At 38.0% G+C, this 15,281-nt stretch overlaps 1 protein-coding gene across 13 annotated transcripts in view; it reads left to right on the top strand.

The window, feature by feature from the left end:
• MBNL1 (muscleblind like splicing regulator 1) overlaps window positions 1–15,281 on the top strand; it is a 199,597-nt gene that overhangs the window by 86,627 nt on the left and 97,689 nt on the right. The window contains exons 1-2 of one of the 13 annotated variants that reach the window (XM_044251632.1): window positions 2,691–2,795; window positions 5,921–6,475. The exons of 11 other annotated variants lie outside the window; for them this stretch is intronic. Coding sequence is in view for 1 of the 2 variants with exons in the window: in XM_044251631.1 (XP_044107566.1) it covers window positions 2,790–2,795 (6 nt within the window). In the remaining variant the exon portion in view is untranslated. Of the gene's footprint in view, window positions 1–2,675; window positions 2,796–5,920; window positions 6,476–15,281 lie in introns of those variants that run through there. One more of the 13 variants, XM_044251631.1, reaches the window with a different exon arrangement.

Below are 15,281 nucleotides of genomic sequence, written 5' to 3' on the forward strand. Positions count from 1 at the left end.
GCTCTCTGAAGTTTTCATGGTTTCTTGTTTTAATTTCTATTAGGTTAAAGCCAAAAAAGCTGAAGCTAGCCAAACATAGTCCAGAGAGTTAGGCTTGCTGCCAAATTAAAGAAATAGGTTGGTTTCAGTATTCTTCCCTGGTTTTCCAGTCTTATGTTTGTGACCGTAGGCGCTTGATTTGAGCTAAGATGACCCAGGTGACTTTGTGTCCTCAAGCGCTAATTTAAAGAAGGTCATTTCAGCTGCTGAATATTCAAGGAGGTGTCCGAGTCCAAGGTTGCTTCAGCCTGTATCTCAAGGGATGAGCCTCAGATTTCTGAGGCTTCCTTTAATCTCACAATTATGGTCTTGGTCCTGCACATAATTAAATGTATAATTAAATGATGGGAATGAAATAGAAGTATGGCTGCCAGCAGTGGTAATCCCCTAAACGGAATGACGAGTACTGTGGTGATAATACTGTTACTGTCCTGTTAGTGCGTCTGAAGACATGATATACTCGAGACAAATGTGAAAACCGAAAGTGTCCTTGACTTTTTTAAAATCTGAGAATCACGTGAAACATTTAATTCCTTAAAGTTAGTAAATATCATTAAGAGAAATGGATGTAGACTTCTGTATTATATAAATGGATGTACTTTATGCATATTAAGTTTTGGGGAAGAGACAGGAATAACATACCCTCTTCCCACCAGGGTCCCAGCCAGACCTGACATTCCTTACTCCCTTTCTTTAAGTGTAACACACCATCAGCTTTCAAAAGGCAGTGGAGGACAGGGGTAGGCATAAAACCACAACTTCAGGAGCTGTCTTTCCTGGATCCAGAGCTCACACTCGCTCCTTAGTAGCTGTGTGACTGTTGACAACTCCCTTGATGCTCTGTGCCTCTGATTCCTCCAATATACCCCGCTAAATGGGAGCCTATCTGCCCTGTTGGGGTGTTGTGAACCTTATAACACATGCATGTTAAGAACTTACGGAATTTCTGTGGCACACAATATGTACGATACACATGTTAGCTATTACTAAATCTTAATTTTATGTGAACACTTTCTAATGTCTGTCTTGTTAAAGGCAATATACAAAGCAATGAAAACCAAAACTCATGTGACAGTTGTAGCAAAATGTTGAAGAGCTCCAGTTCTGACCAGGACAACCTGGGTCCATGTCGGTTGCGAGCTCTGTGACTTAGAACTTGTGATGGAACCTGGCTGCACCTCAGTATCCTCATTCGCAAAATGAGGTAGTGATAATATCTGATCTGGGGTTGCCGTGAAGATTAAATGGGATGACGCATTTAAAGCTCTAAGAACAGTGCCTGGCACTTCGTGAGCATTCAGTCAGTGTCAGTGATTGTTTCTGTTATTACTTTGATGATGACGTGAACATGAAAAGTAGTAATATATAAGAAACATTATATACTAAGATTCTGTGTATGTAGGGTTTCCATTTTGCTAATGAGAATTGGTATTCTCTGCTAGGCAGGGAACAATGTTCCTGTGCTCCGGTATTTATGACTCTTTACAGTTATTCTCTAATAAGTAAATAGTATTTACATATTAGGAAAATAGTAATCTGCATTATACTCATCCTTGATTGAGCTATTTAAATTTGTTCTGAGCTATTTAAATTCATTTTTATTTTTATTTATTTATTTATTTTTAAGATTTTATTTATTTATTTGACACAGAGAAAGAGATCACAAGCTGGCAGACAGGCAGGCGGGGGTGGGGGTGGGGAGCAGGCTCCCTGCTGAGCAGAGAGCCCTATGCGGGGCTCAATCTCAGTACCCTGAGACCATGACCTGAGCCAAAGGCAGAGGCTTAACCCACTGAGCCACCCAGGTGCCCCTTGAGCTACTTAAATTTTTAAAAAATCTCTAGATACTCTTCCTATCTATAGGATTTTAGGTCTGGATAAATCAGTTCAGTAAAGGAAATGCTTTGTTAATGACGTTACCTGTCCACTCTGTTGTGCAGCCGTATTCTAACCGCTCATTAAGTTGAACAGTACTGGAAGGAAAAGCAACTCATCAGTAACATCAAAATGGGAATAGAATATAATAGCAAAGAAGTCATTGTTCCTTCTGTAAAATAAAGATCGTAAGACCTGATATTTCCCCATCTGTTGGGAGTGTTGTAAAGATTATGAAAACAGTGTTTGCAAAAAGTGACTCTGTGCCAAGAAGGCAGATAGAACATTAGGAAAGAAGTGACCAATATTGCATGATGGCATTTATTTTATATGGTAACATCCTTTCTTTCATTAACAGGACATTTTAGAGCAATCCATCTGCTTATTAGGAGGGAGGAGTGCGAATGAATTCTTAAGAGGGTTCATCACGGCTACCTTTTAATAAAGTAAACCTTTAAGAACATGTTTTCCATAGAATTAGAAGCTTAGAATTTCATAGTGACAGTATACTTATCACCTTGTTTGGGGAGCAGATTTTAAGCATGATCACAGGAAAACACCTGTTTTGACACTCTGGGAAAGGTGCAAACATACGGGTAAACTCTGTCTAGGTGTAGAATAAACAAGAGTGCTTTGGCTAGCATCCTGCAAGGAGTTGGGTCTAAATGGTCTGCTCCAGCTTCTGCTGCTGCTGCTGCTGCTAATACTGCTGGGAAGGAAAAGTGGCTGACCTGGCATATCCTTTACTCTTGGTGCTGCAGCAGTCACTCAGGAAGTGTTGTTTAAGGGGAACCTTCTGGATCCTTTTCATGGCACCATGGCAAGAAGAAGCCGTATCTTATCTATTGAAGATAAAGCATGGAGTTGGCTAATGGATGCTGGTGAGTGAATAAGGCAAATGGGGAGCCAGTTCACAAAGGTATCTTCTGGGAAGGGCTGATCTCTCCAGGACTGACATGGCGCCCGCTGGAAAATGGCCTCTGATAATCTGAACATCAGAATATCATTTTGGAGGGGAGTCACAGTTTCCACACTTGTGACCTGATCTGTGATCTTATATATATTCCATAAATGAAGTTCATATGCATTCCCAGCTTACGACTTGAAGATACTAATCCTGAAGGTTGTTAGATGCCTCAATCCGTGGAACACAGCTTCCATTGTAATTTCCACTATTTTTTACTCTTGTTTTTCATTTGATCCACAATGATCTAAAAAAAAAATAAAAAAGACTTTTTAGTATATGAAAGCAATTTTTCCTCCTTTCCATTCTAAATGATCATCTCCTTTTTTAAACAGCAATAGAGTATAGAATTTTAACTTAAGAAACTATTTAGTATGCATAATTCTTGCCAGGAATATTCTTTTCAATTTAAGATAATTATGTAAGCAGTTTAGTAAGATATTGGATATGTTAGTCAGATAGTTGCATAGGATGGGTCTTTGACATTGCTAATATATTTATGTACCAATTCAAGGTAGTTCCTTGAGCAAGTTTCTCTGTAGGTAAAATGAGTAATTTCAATGAGCTATCTCATCTTTTCTCGCTCTAAAACTTTATTTTCCCATTTTGACAAAGCCTACCGTATGACTTAAAAAATATATATCTTCCCTTTTATAATTTAGAACACACATGAATATTGCCAATTAATAGTTCAGCTGTGTCTTTCATTGAAAGATTAGAAGATCTATACATATAGACGTAAGATATAGACATAATAAGTTTTCTACAAAGTTGTAGACCAAATTTTCCTAGATAATCTCTGTTTAATAGGTATTGCATAAAAAAGGTAGACAATCAAGTTTAGGAATTTATGGCAGCATGACAAACCGTGCAAGAAGATAACTGTTGAACTTTTAAGAAATTTATTTGACCACACCCCCCATCCCTGTACACACACACTTTTTTGAGGCGTGCCTTCTCACCTGTGGTAGCCCCATTCAGCCAATGAGTTGTTAGTGAGCACCTGCTATGTTTTCAGGCTAAGTACAGGGATATGATTGTTTGCACATTTGTCAAAAATTTCTCCCCTTGTGCTGCTTAACAACAGGGAAACACTAATATAGATTATATGGTCTTATTACCTTAGTAGGCTTGTTAAGTAGCAATCGGATGTGTATTTTTAAACAACCAGTAAGGATTTTTTGTTTCCACTGAAAATAATCTTATTTATTTATTTGACAGAGAGAGATCACAAGCAGGCAGAGAGGCAGGCAGAGAGAGACGAGGAAGCAGGCTCCCTGCTGAGCAGCGAGCCCGATGCGGGACTCGATCCCAGGACCCTGAGATCATGACCTGAGCCGAAGGCAGCAGCTTAACCCACTGAGCCACCCAGGCGCCCCTCCACTGAAAATAATCTTAAGACAGCATATATTCTAAAGAGCTCTCTAAATGCATACATGCTACTGTGTCACATTTGGTGACATTTACTCACTTTTTGGTACTCTTCCACATTGTTTTAGTTTTTGTTGGTTTGATGGTTGAAACTGATGTTTGTGAGTGGGACTGACAGCATAGGTCAAAAACCGACTGTAATTGGATTTCTATATTTTATTTGAAATCAGACTATTAGTTTTTTTTTAAGTCCAAACTTCCATTTGGTTTCTACCATAGGGGCTCACTCAGTCTTTCCTTATCCAAACCTATCCTACTGAAATGACTGTGTTTTACTAAGTTTTAGTTCAACATCTAGACTTAGGTACTATTTATACAATAAAATTATTTCTAAAGGGAAATTCAGATTCAACACCCCCTTCCCTTATCAATTCTTAGTTCTCTCAAATTTAAAGTACTAGCTACCTGGGAAGTGCTTACTATTACGTAGTGTAAGGGCTATTCCATTTTATAAAAGTGGTGGACCCTTTGTGCCTTATGGGGTATAAGTAAATTTGCACAACAAGAGCTGCTTTGATTGTCATTTATTAACTGTATATCTGTATCACTTTTTATCTATATGGTGAGGGATGGGAATCCACCTTTCCTAACACAAGCTGATTGCAGCTTTTTGATTCCAAGTAAAGATTATTATTCATATTTTACGTAACTTGGATTTTAAAACATTTGTAACCAAATATCTTGAAAGCAAGAATGGCACACACAGAACTGCCATCAACCGGCAGATTTTCTTCTCATTTAACTGTGAAGCAAGCAGAAGACAGCACCCATGCTTAATTTGTTTCTAGTCTTGAAAAAAAAAAGAAAAAGAAAATGATCATTCCCAAGTAAAGCTGATTTATTATTTTTTTTTGGCACATATTAGGAATTATTAAAGTTCTGTCAGAATTTATATTTCCTTTTTGGCTTGATTTTATCCAGCTCCTGAAAGCAAAATTGCCTTAGGGTCTGTCTCTTGTACCTGTTGGATAGTTAATACTCAGTGGGCTCCTCCAGGTGAGCTCCTGAGGGCTTGTGGGTCGTTGAGCTGTGAACGGTGGTTAACATGCTAGAAGGAGCTCTCTGGAAAACATGGTATTACGAAGTCCAGTTTCAGGAGAGTCTTAATGAGCTGTTTAGCTGACTGTACATTAACACCTAGTATGTTAGTTCCATTTTCCTGTCTTCCTCCTGTTTTCTTCTTGCCTTTTCTTCTGTGTCTTCCTCTTCTAATTTCAGAATGCTCTTTGTTCACTTGCTTCTTTTTCTTCATATTCTTTTTTTCTTATCTGATTGAATTCCTCAGTCTTCTCAATCTGGTCAGAGTAGAAAGAGATATATTTGATAAAGTGTTCATTGTTCTTATTGAAAAAGCAGTTTTCATGATTTCTCAAGTTAGAAATCAGCTCAGTTTAACACTTCTATTACATTTTCTCCTCTAATAATGGGCAACTTTACCTTTTAATTTCTCTTGCCTTGTGGATTAGCACCCTGTGGTTTTCTATATTTGTAAATTTTCTTAATATGAATGTGATGGTGACAGGATTTAGGCATTTTTATGTCATGTGTTAGATTTTTAAGCTTAAATACAGTAGGCGTACTGTAATATGTCTTCCTTACTTTTCTTTCTAGAACTAGAGCTCCGTATCCCTCCCCCAACTGTGTTTTTGGCTCTCTTATGGGATGCTAGAATGGCCTGTCTCCATGTATTTCGTTGCATTTCGCCATTGCTTCTTGTGTTCTGTTGGGGAATTTTGGTGATTCTTTTCAAGCGCTACCTGAGCTCTGTGCTAGTTGTTCCGTTACCCCAGGGTCTCGTGCTGTGCGGTCATGTCTCCACTTCCTCCGCCCTGTCCATTGACAGAGCCTGGGTTCCCTGATGGCTGCCTCTGTACCCTTGTGAGGGCAGGAATATTCCTCCCCCTGCTGCTACAATTGAGCACGTGCTGGGTACCATGTTGCCCTCTACACTTGCTTTCAGTTGTTAAGGCTTCCCAAGCTTTGGCTGTGGCTCAGTGATCCTGCTGTCAAAACCCTGAAGCTCTTCTAGCCTCGACACTCAGTGGTAGCAGCAGGTGTTGGGATTTCTCCAAGCCCCTAAGACCCTGGGAGCAAGAGAATGGCCGTTTGACCTAGACCTCAGGACTTTTCAAAGCACCAAGAAACATCTACGGAAGATATGTAAAGGTAAGACTCTGATTTCTCCAGGAAGCTGTTCTAGAAGCTAGAAACCTATAGCCGTGGATTTAATGTGAACTAAAGAGCTAAAGAATGTCCTTGGGGAACTCTGCTTGATGATGAAGCCAGCACATGAGTTTTAGCTTGGGTAACTATTTATTAAAACACCTCTTTTAAGAACTGGGTCTGATGTTAACATTTCTAACCTATTTTATTTATATTAAATTTAGATCGAATAGATTTTTAAAAGTATTTTTTCCATTCTTTGGATCAGAATCTATGAAGCACTTCTTTCCTTCTTCATAATCTGCATTGTGTATCCAGCAAGAGAAATCTCGAGAATGAAAACAGTTAAAACAGTCAAAAATAAAATAGAAGTTATTCATGTTTCCCAAAGCCTGTATTTTATTTACCTGTTAATGTTCAAAACCAGAAACATTCAATTATTATACCCTTAAATTCTTTAAACTTGAATTTCTAAAGCCGTAATTAATTCAAAAGGAAGGGGAAGAGCTGCTTAGATCTTGGTAGTGCAAGGGTGTGTTATTGTCCTTTGTCAAATATCACTGCTTAGCATTCTAAATGTAGCAGTCTCTTTTCTTTAGGCCTTTATTTTCATTTTTTAAAAGGGACTGATTTCCTGCCCCTAATATTTTGGAAAAAAAAATCACTCCATGTGGGTGTAAATAACCTGGATGAAGGGTGTTGGGGGGGTGGGTGTGGAGGAGAGAGCTCACCAGCATCTTGGAGTAAACAACACAGATCATCTCTTCAGCATTATTTATAACCCTTTATTCTTTACCCTGCCTCATTCATAAGCATTAATCTGTGAAGTGAGGTTAAGGCAGCTCTTCTAGTGTGAGATCTTCAGTGGCCTTACTCCCCATTTATGTCTCTTTTTTTCTCTTTTGTTTTCTTTTCCATATGGACTCAATCTGTTAATGGATTCCCTGTAGTTGGAATTCAGGCTATTAGCTGTCACACTGAAACTCCTTCATTTCAATAACTAAATCGGTAACTGAGGTTTTAAAAATGAAAAAGAAGAATGTTTACGAAATAGCTGTACAAAATGAAGAATCAAGCTCCTCTTTGATAGTGCTTATTTAGGATGCTTATTTTTAAAACTAAAAGAGGTGCAACAAAGTATTTATTTACACTTGAAAATATCCCAATTTTATTTCCTCTAGACCTCAAGAGTATAAGTGAATGGAATGTTTTGAAGTCTTTCTAGTGCGTTAAATTGGGTAATTGATTTCATATGTAAAAACAGAAAAGGAAAACTGTAATGTTTTAATTCTTACATTATTTATTATGAGTTTACTGTTTTTGAAAATGTAAGGCACAGTCTCAAGCCAAGAGTTTGCATTATTCTCAGGTTGGCTTACAAACTGTGTTTCTGTTTTTTTGTTTATTTAGAATTCTTCTATTCCTCTAGGACAAGAATTGAAACTGTGTTATAGATTATTTATTATGTTAATCATATATTTAATATAATTAAATTTGGAGATAGAGAAATTGACATTAGGCATTTACAAAATTATTTTATTTTTTTGCATTTTTAAAATATTCTATTTATTTCTTTGACAGAAAGAGACACAGCAAGAGAGGGAACACAAGCAGGGGGAGTGGGAGAGGGAGAGGGAGAGGCAGGCTTCCTGCTGAGTGAGGAGCCTGATGTGGGGCTCGATTCCAGGACCCTGGGATCATGACCTGAGCCAAAGGCAGACACTTAACGACTGAGCCACCCAGGCTCCCCTTACAAAATTATCTTAAAACTTTAAAATTACTTAAAGTATTTTTAACAGAACATAATGAATTAGTGGTATCCACTGTGTTTAATGTTTAAGGGACAAGATAGCTTCACAAGGTAACTTCACATAAGCTGAACTCAGTACAGTAATATTTAGACTTTAGTGATTTCTTTTTTAGGATGTACAAAAAAGGTACATGATACAGAGTATTGGTGCCATGAAGCTCTTAGCCACTACCTGAATAGAAAAATCTATTGAATAAATAATGGAATGACCCTTTTGCAGATAAGGAAACAGAGGACTGCTAATTCACAGTTTTTAAGTCCAGAGCCAAGACCAAAATGCAAATCACTGAATTCCAATCCAGTTCACTTGCCTCCCCGTGATTCTGTTTGGACGGTGCCTTCCATTTGAGTGGCCATCTTGTTTGTGTCTTCAGGGCAATGAATAGACTCTAGGAATTAAAGTGATTTCATGCAGCATCAGCGGTGTCTGATCATGACCGATAAACACAGACTCACTCCCACAGTGTAGTCCGATTGAGGCCTTTAGAATTGCCCTTTTATGTCTGCCTTGTTTAGTGTGGCTTTCCTTATATGAGGATTTTGGGAAAAGTACGCAAAAGAATCATTAAAATGTTTTTGTTTGAAGGGAGTATTGAACTTCTGGCATGCCATTTATTTTAGTTTACGATCCTAGTTTATGATAGGTTTCTGAAAATTTAAGTTCTTAAAATTGAAAAGATTAGGCCCACGTGTATATGTAGGCAGTTCATTTTCTGTTTCTAAGCAAAAAATTTTAATTGATTTCCATTGTTTCCAAAGTTGAAAAAATCCCTCAGCTTGCATCTCTAAAGATGTCTGTTTACTTGTGATATGAAAGTGGAAAGAGTGCACATTCTCAGTGCTACAATAATATGTATGTGAAATTATATGGTGTATTTATTAACTAAGTGCTGTCTGGTTGCCTGACTTAGAATTATTACTTCAAAATCCAAATTCTCCCTGACTTGAGTGGATACCTGTCATCATTTAATAGGGCCTTGCCCAGCCTCCTTTAATGTGATTTTTTAGGAGGTATAATTGTAATCCAGTCCCCTTGAGTGATGCCCAAGATAGACTCAAGACCCAGTACAGACCTAAGAGAAAAACCAAGAATGTAAACTCTGAATGCTCTTTTTTAGGAAGCTCAATTTATAAAATAGCTGGAATACTTTTGGGTTAAATTTTTTTTTTTTTAAGATTTTATTTATTTGCCAGAGAGAGAGAACACACAAGCAGGCGGAGAGGTAGGCAGAGGCAGCGAGAGAAGCAGACTCCCCTCCGAGCAAGGAGTCCGATGAGAGACTCGATCCCAGGACCCCGAGATTACGACCTGAGCCGAAGGCAGCAGCTTAACCAACTGAGCCACCCAGGCGTCCCTTGGGATAGAAATTTATAACACTTATTTCAGAAACAACAACAACAACAACAAAGTACTTGTTCACTGTAAGTCTTCGAAGTCATAGGCTAGTTCTCCAAATAAGGTTCTTAATATCCATCGTAACGATTCCTGAGTATTTATTTCTGCCATCCCTCAACTCAGAAGACTGGTACCTCTCAGTGTACACTGTTTACTCTTTCCTGTGTATTCCTGTCCTTTCTTGGGGAGAATGAGAACTCTCTGGACTGATGGACAATGAGCAGAGGTCCTAATTAGGTGTAACCCCTGGCTCTGAATGCTAGTACCCCAGTGCGGTCCTCCCCTTGTCATGGTATAGTGCCATCAAGATGCTTCGACCCGAGCCTCCTTTCAGCTCAGTCTGGACTACTTTTCACCCACTGGCTCTTTGACCTTAGAGGAAAAGGCTGCTTACTCTCAGTCGTAGTCTCACATGCTCTAAAATATGAAGAATATCATCTCCTTGTTAGGGTTTTTGTGAAGATTTAATTTAATAATGAGGCAGTGTATGCCAAGCACTTAGCGCAGTGGCTAGCATATAGAAAATAGCCAACAAATTGGTCATGCTATTATGTGATTTTCCCAAGGTCACACAACTATACAGTGATGGAGTCAGAATTCAGACCAAAGTCTGCCTGCTGGGGAAAACCAAATGAAACAGGAACATGTATGTTTTCCGTGCACAGTAGCAACAACGTGAAGCAAAACCTTATCCTGTCTCTGAGCTCTGACCCTGCTTCCTTGTGTACTCATAGCTTTTATGATGCATAAATCATGATGTCATGTATGCTGATGGGGAAAGTAGCCTAGTTCAGTGGTTTAGAGTCAACTCTAGAGGTAGAGCCTTCAAGGATTGGAATTGCAGCCCTGTCACATGCCAGCTGTGTGATATTAGGTAAATTACATAACCTTTTATAATTCTTCATCTGTATATGAAACTAATAATAGCATCTGTTGTATTGCATTATCGTGGACAGTAGATGATGGAAATTAAAGAGCACCTCTAGTAAGTGACTTTTATTAATAATTGATAGATTTGGAATTATTTATTAAAAATAAAGTATGTTCACAGAATGAAATGCATGGTTGGGGAAAATCAGAAACCCAGACAGTATTAGATAGGGACAGGATCTTGGGGACTAGATGCCCTTCCATTCTCCAAGAATCTATATGCTTTCCCCATCAAAAGACATTTTACCTCAGTGGCAGGTCAGTAGAGAAAGGAGGGGAAAAAATATATGGAAGATCAGAACTGACCCAGACATGGAGTGGTAGTTCCATCCAGAAGGTAGGTGAACTTCTGTCCATCTGGGTTGATGAGAAGGACTGGCATCGATGTCACCAGATGATGAGAATAGTTCCAGTTAAGCACATGGTAGGATTATCATTCTTGTTGTCTTTCTTTTTGAAGCAGAACCCAGACCAGCAGCTGGGGCTCTAGTCCTGGGGAGAGTGAGTTAACCTGGGCTAAGTTGGAGTGTCAGTGGTTAACCTTGAATACTAGTCAGATCTAGGACTTTCCTTGCTAGATCTCAACTTTGTGAGGTCAGGGATGTTCATTCTACTTGTTTGTGGTGTTTTACTTAGGGTCTGGGAAACTGTGGGCCCTTTTTGCATGCTTGATAAGTAAGAGAAGAACTCATTTAAGGATATTGTGGCCACCAAAGGGATAGGAAAGCCGGGCTGCCATGAAGGAAGGGCAAGTGCCTGGGGCTCCCTTAGAGACAGAGGGAAGGGTTAAGGCAGATCCAGGGTTAAGGCAGTACCTAGTCTTTGTAGTGACTGGTTTAGGGACCTGGCCAAATGGAAACCATCAGTGCAGCCTGATTAATGAATGTAGGAATAAAGTATTGTGAGTTTTTAAAACTTTTCAAGAGTTTAGAGAAAAGAACTTTAAGGAATCAAAATCTATTAGAATCCATTTACAGCTTTTCATACAATTAAAAATGGTATTTCTAGCTTTAAAAGCTCAATTTTGGTACCAGACACTTGAGGAAAAAAGTATCATACATCCTTGATATATATATATATATATATATATATATATATATATATATATATAACCTTACATAAAGAAGTCATCAAAATATAGTTTTTAAATATGTACTGTCATGAAGTGATGATTTGTAATACATGGACATAAAGTGAAGAGCTTATGCAGATGATGTGGGAAGTCAGAGTGTAAATCTAGAAGGTGAAATATTTGTGGGGGACGATTTCAAAAACGTTGAGACTTTTTAACTACAAATTTGCTTCCCCTTGTGATGTATACTTCCCAAAATAATAAGATGAAAGCATCTTTCCTGGGTGCCTGAGTGGCTCAGTGGGTTAAAGCCTCTGCCTTCGGCTCAGGTCATGGTCTCAGCGTCCTGGGATCAAGCCCCACATAGGACTCCCTGCTCAGTGGGGAGCCTGCTTCCTCCTCCCTCTCTGCCTGCCTCTCTGCCTACTTGTGATCTCTGTCAAATAAATAAATAAAATCTAAAAAAAAAAAAAAATCTTTCCATTAAAGTCTGTGTTGAAAACATGAAACACAATAAAAAGAAGAAAATTAACTATGCTTAGTGTTAAAACTAACCTTTTTTGTTGGTATTGAAGTTGCTATACAGGTGTTTTTGGATAATCGGAACAGGTCTTGCTCTTACTTGGCATAGTAAATGGTAGACACATTAGCTCCTTGCAGTCAAGGCCGAAATACTCTGTGCTGGCACCTGAAGGACGGTTGTTTAGAAAACTTCAACTGAGAGTTAAAATCACACCAAATGTTTCTGTGAACATTTGTGTCTCCTTAATTTGAAAAAGACCATATGTTACAGTCGTGCTTCTATAATATTAAGATAGTGTGGAACGCTCCCTGGTATCTCAAGAGCAAACTCTTGAATCACGTGCTAAGTCATTGCACATTTAAAAATTTTTGCTTTGCAAAATACACATCGATGTGTAGGTAAACAAAAAATTGAGTCCAAAGTGGCAAAATCACCACTAACAGGTGTTTTTCTTTTCCTATGTGACTGTAAACTGGACCCCTCCCTCTAGTTCTCTCTCTCTTCCCGTTCTCTCTCTCTGCATGCGTAGAGATGGAAATGCACACACACAGTCTTCTGCTTTTGCCATAAAAGATTTACACCAGAACAGCAATCGCATGTTAACTCACTATAGTTCTTTCCAACATCTGCTTTTATGGTCTTGTGTCCCTGAATTCTAGAGGGTTGAACTTACTGTTTGTGTATGCAAACACCCCAGCAGTGCTTTGCTTTTCTTTCCTGTTGTTTCCTGATGCCTGATTTTAAATGTATCTCAGGCATTCATTAGGTGAGTTTAAATTAGGTAGTAAGTTAGAGATGTTATTGAAGTAGTATTACTAACTACTAAAAGTTGAACTCCTCGTGAAGTCCTGTACACGTGAAATAACCGAGATCACTGAGTACCAGTTTTTCTCCTAAAACTTGCCCCGGACGTATTCTAGGCAGTTTTAATCTGTTGTTTTACTATGTTTAAAAAAACATGACGGGCAGCAGTCCAAATCAAAACAGTGCATTCTCTCCTCGAGGAGAATTTTGTCATTGGACATGAAAAGGTCAGCACGAAGAGGGAAAACACTCATAAGAAAGTGAGCTGTGTTTGGTCATAGTCACCATTCGTGACTTCCTGTCTGAAACTGTGTTGGTGTATTTGCAAAAAACATTGAATACACTCCCATACAACAAAGGAGTACCTAACAGTACAGTAGTAAGATTGCTGCGTGGCAATAGAGCCCTTGAAACAGGACATCTCAACTCAGAGGAAAGTTTGATTTTAGGTTCATTAGAGAACCAAAATTGTTTTTTAAATGTCTCCAGTGGGTTGAAAAGTAACAGAATGAAAGGAAATTACTTAAAAAATGCTAATTGAATTGACACTTTATTTTTATTAACAGAATCTCAAATTGAGTAACAACTATCCTTTAATTACTTTTAAGTTATACTTTTCCATTTGAAAGATGTTTTAAAGTTAGATTTCTTGTTTAAGGCCTCAAATTGGCCATTTTCTACCTGTCAGTCAAATCTACTGAGTCTTAGGGAATTGGATCAGTTTCTACTTGAGTTTTGTAATGTCTGTGGCACTTTTGATGGAGTCAGGAGCTTTACGACAAAGAAGAATAAAAATCATGTAAGAAGGCTGTGGAGGAAGCACTGAACTTTGACTGGGTTAGTGAGTTTCCTGGGACAGGTTTGCATTTAATCACTGTGTTACTTTGTATCATGTGTCCTCTCCAGCGTACCCATCACTTTGCTTTCCTGGATGGAATGAAATCTAAGGGAGATAATGCACAGCACAGTACCTTTTATAAACTCTGCTTCATCCTGTTTGTGAAATAATTCATTTATCTGAAAAGCCCTGTAAATCCAAGTCTAAAAGTAAACTCTGAGAAGTAAGCCTTGTCCAGAATCCTGCCCACTAATGATACACTTGGGTATCACTCTTGTGAACACTAAAATTGAAAGTATAATTGTTGTTTTTATTATATAGTTGGTGGTATAAATTTTAATCTGTTTGAAAGAATAGTGGTGTCGGGTGTGAGGGAGAGTCCAGGCTCTTCTTTTCCTTCAAGATAAGCCATAAATTAGAAAAGTCAAGTCATATTTAAAATTTATCCTACAATTAATGAAACTGGTTTCTGTGGCCCCAAAGAATTTTCTAAGAGTGAAAATACATGTAATGGGAAGAAAGAAAAGGTATAGAAAACAAGCACCTTCCTCTAAGGAGAAAATGTATTTGTAACACTAGAGAATATAGAATCTGCTATATCAACAAAGTATATTATTTCATCAAACAGCTGGATATGCAAATGTGTATTTATTGAATAAATGAGTGTGTGTTGGTGAAAATTAAAGAGTGAGTAGATGAATGAATGTATAAGTTTAGTGGTAACAAATTCTTATTAGTTATTATTTTTAGGAAAGAGATAGTTATTTTAAAATACTGCAAAGAATTCACTGAAAGAAATTGGGTGAAATTCCTCAATTTCTCCTGTGGTAACAGGCAGTGGTTACAGTAGGATGAGAACGTTCTAGGTTATAAGATACTGTTTTTGTAGGTTGAATTACCCTCCATTTATAGAACTTTGGGGAATTGCTAGATAAGAAAACAGAAATCCTAAGCAAAAGGGCAGTTAGTACTATTCTAAAAATAAACGTTGATCCATGTTATCGCATTCTAAATAAAATAAGTAGAAATAGGTTAAGAAAATCATGGTGGTTTCGAAGAATTCAGTGTGTTTTCTGTCCCTATTTTCATTTGGATTTTATGGCAATTGTTATTAAGGAGCACCATATACTACATAGTTTAAACTTTCAGCCAGCAGTAGCAACATCCAAAAGTACATTGGATGTCTTTGCTGTGTTAAAAAAGAGAAAGAAAGAAAGAAAGAAAGAAAGAAAGAAAGAAAAAGACAAACATTGTGCTTAATACTATCATGGCAGATTTTTAACTGCTGGAGAAAAGGTTTGAGGAAAGGAGTTAAATATTAATATAGAAATGAGGCTTTCTGGAAGTCTTAGGACATTATGGAGGGCATAATAAACCTTACCACAGCCTGGGAACAGAAACAGGGCTTGCAGAAATAAAGTGAGGTGGGAGTTTGG

This window comes from Neovison vison, chromosome 6, assembly GCF_020171115.1.
Source record: "Neovison vison isolate M4711 chromosome 6, ASM_NN_V1, whole genome shotgun sequence".
NCBI lineage: Eukaryota > Metazoa > Chordata > Mammalia > Carnivora > Mustelidae > Neogale > Neogale vison.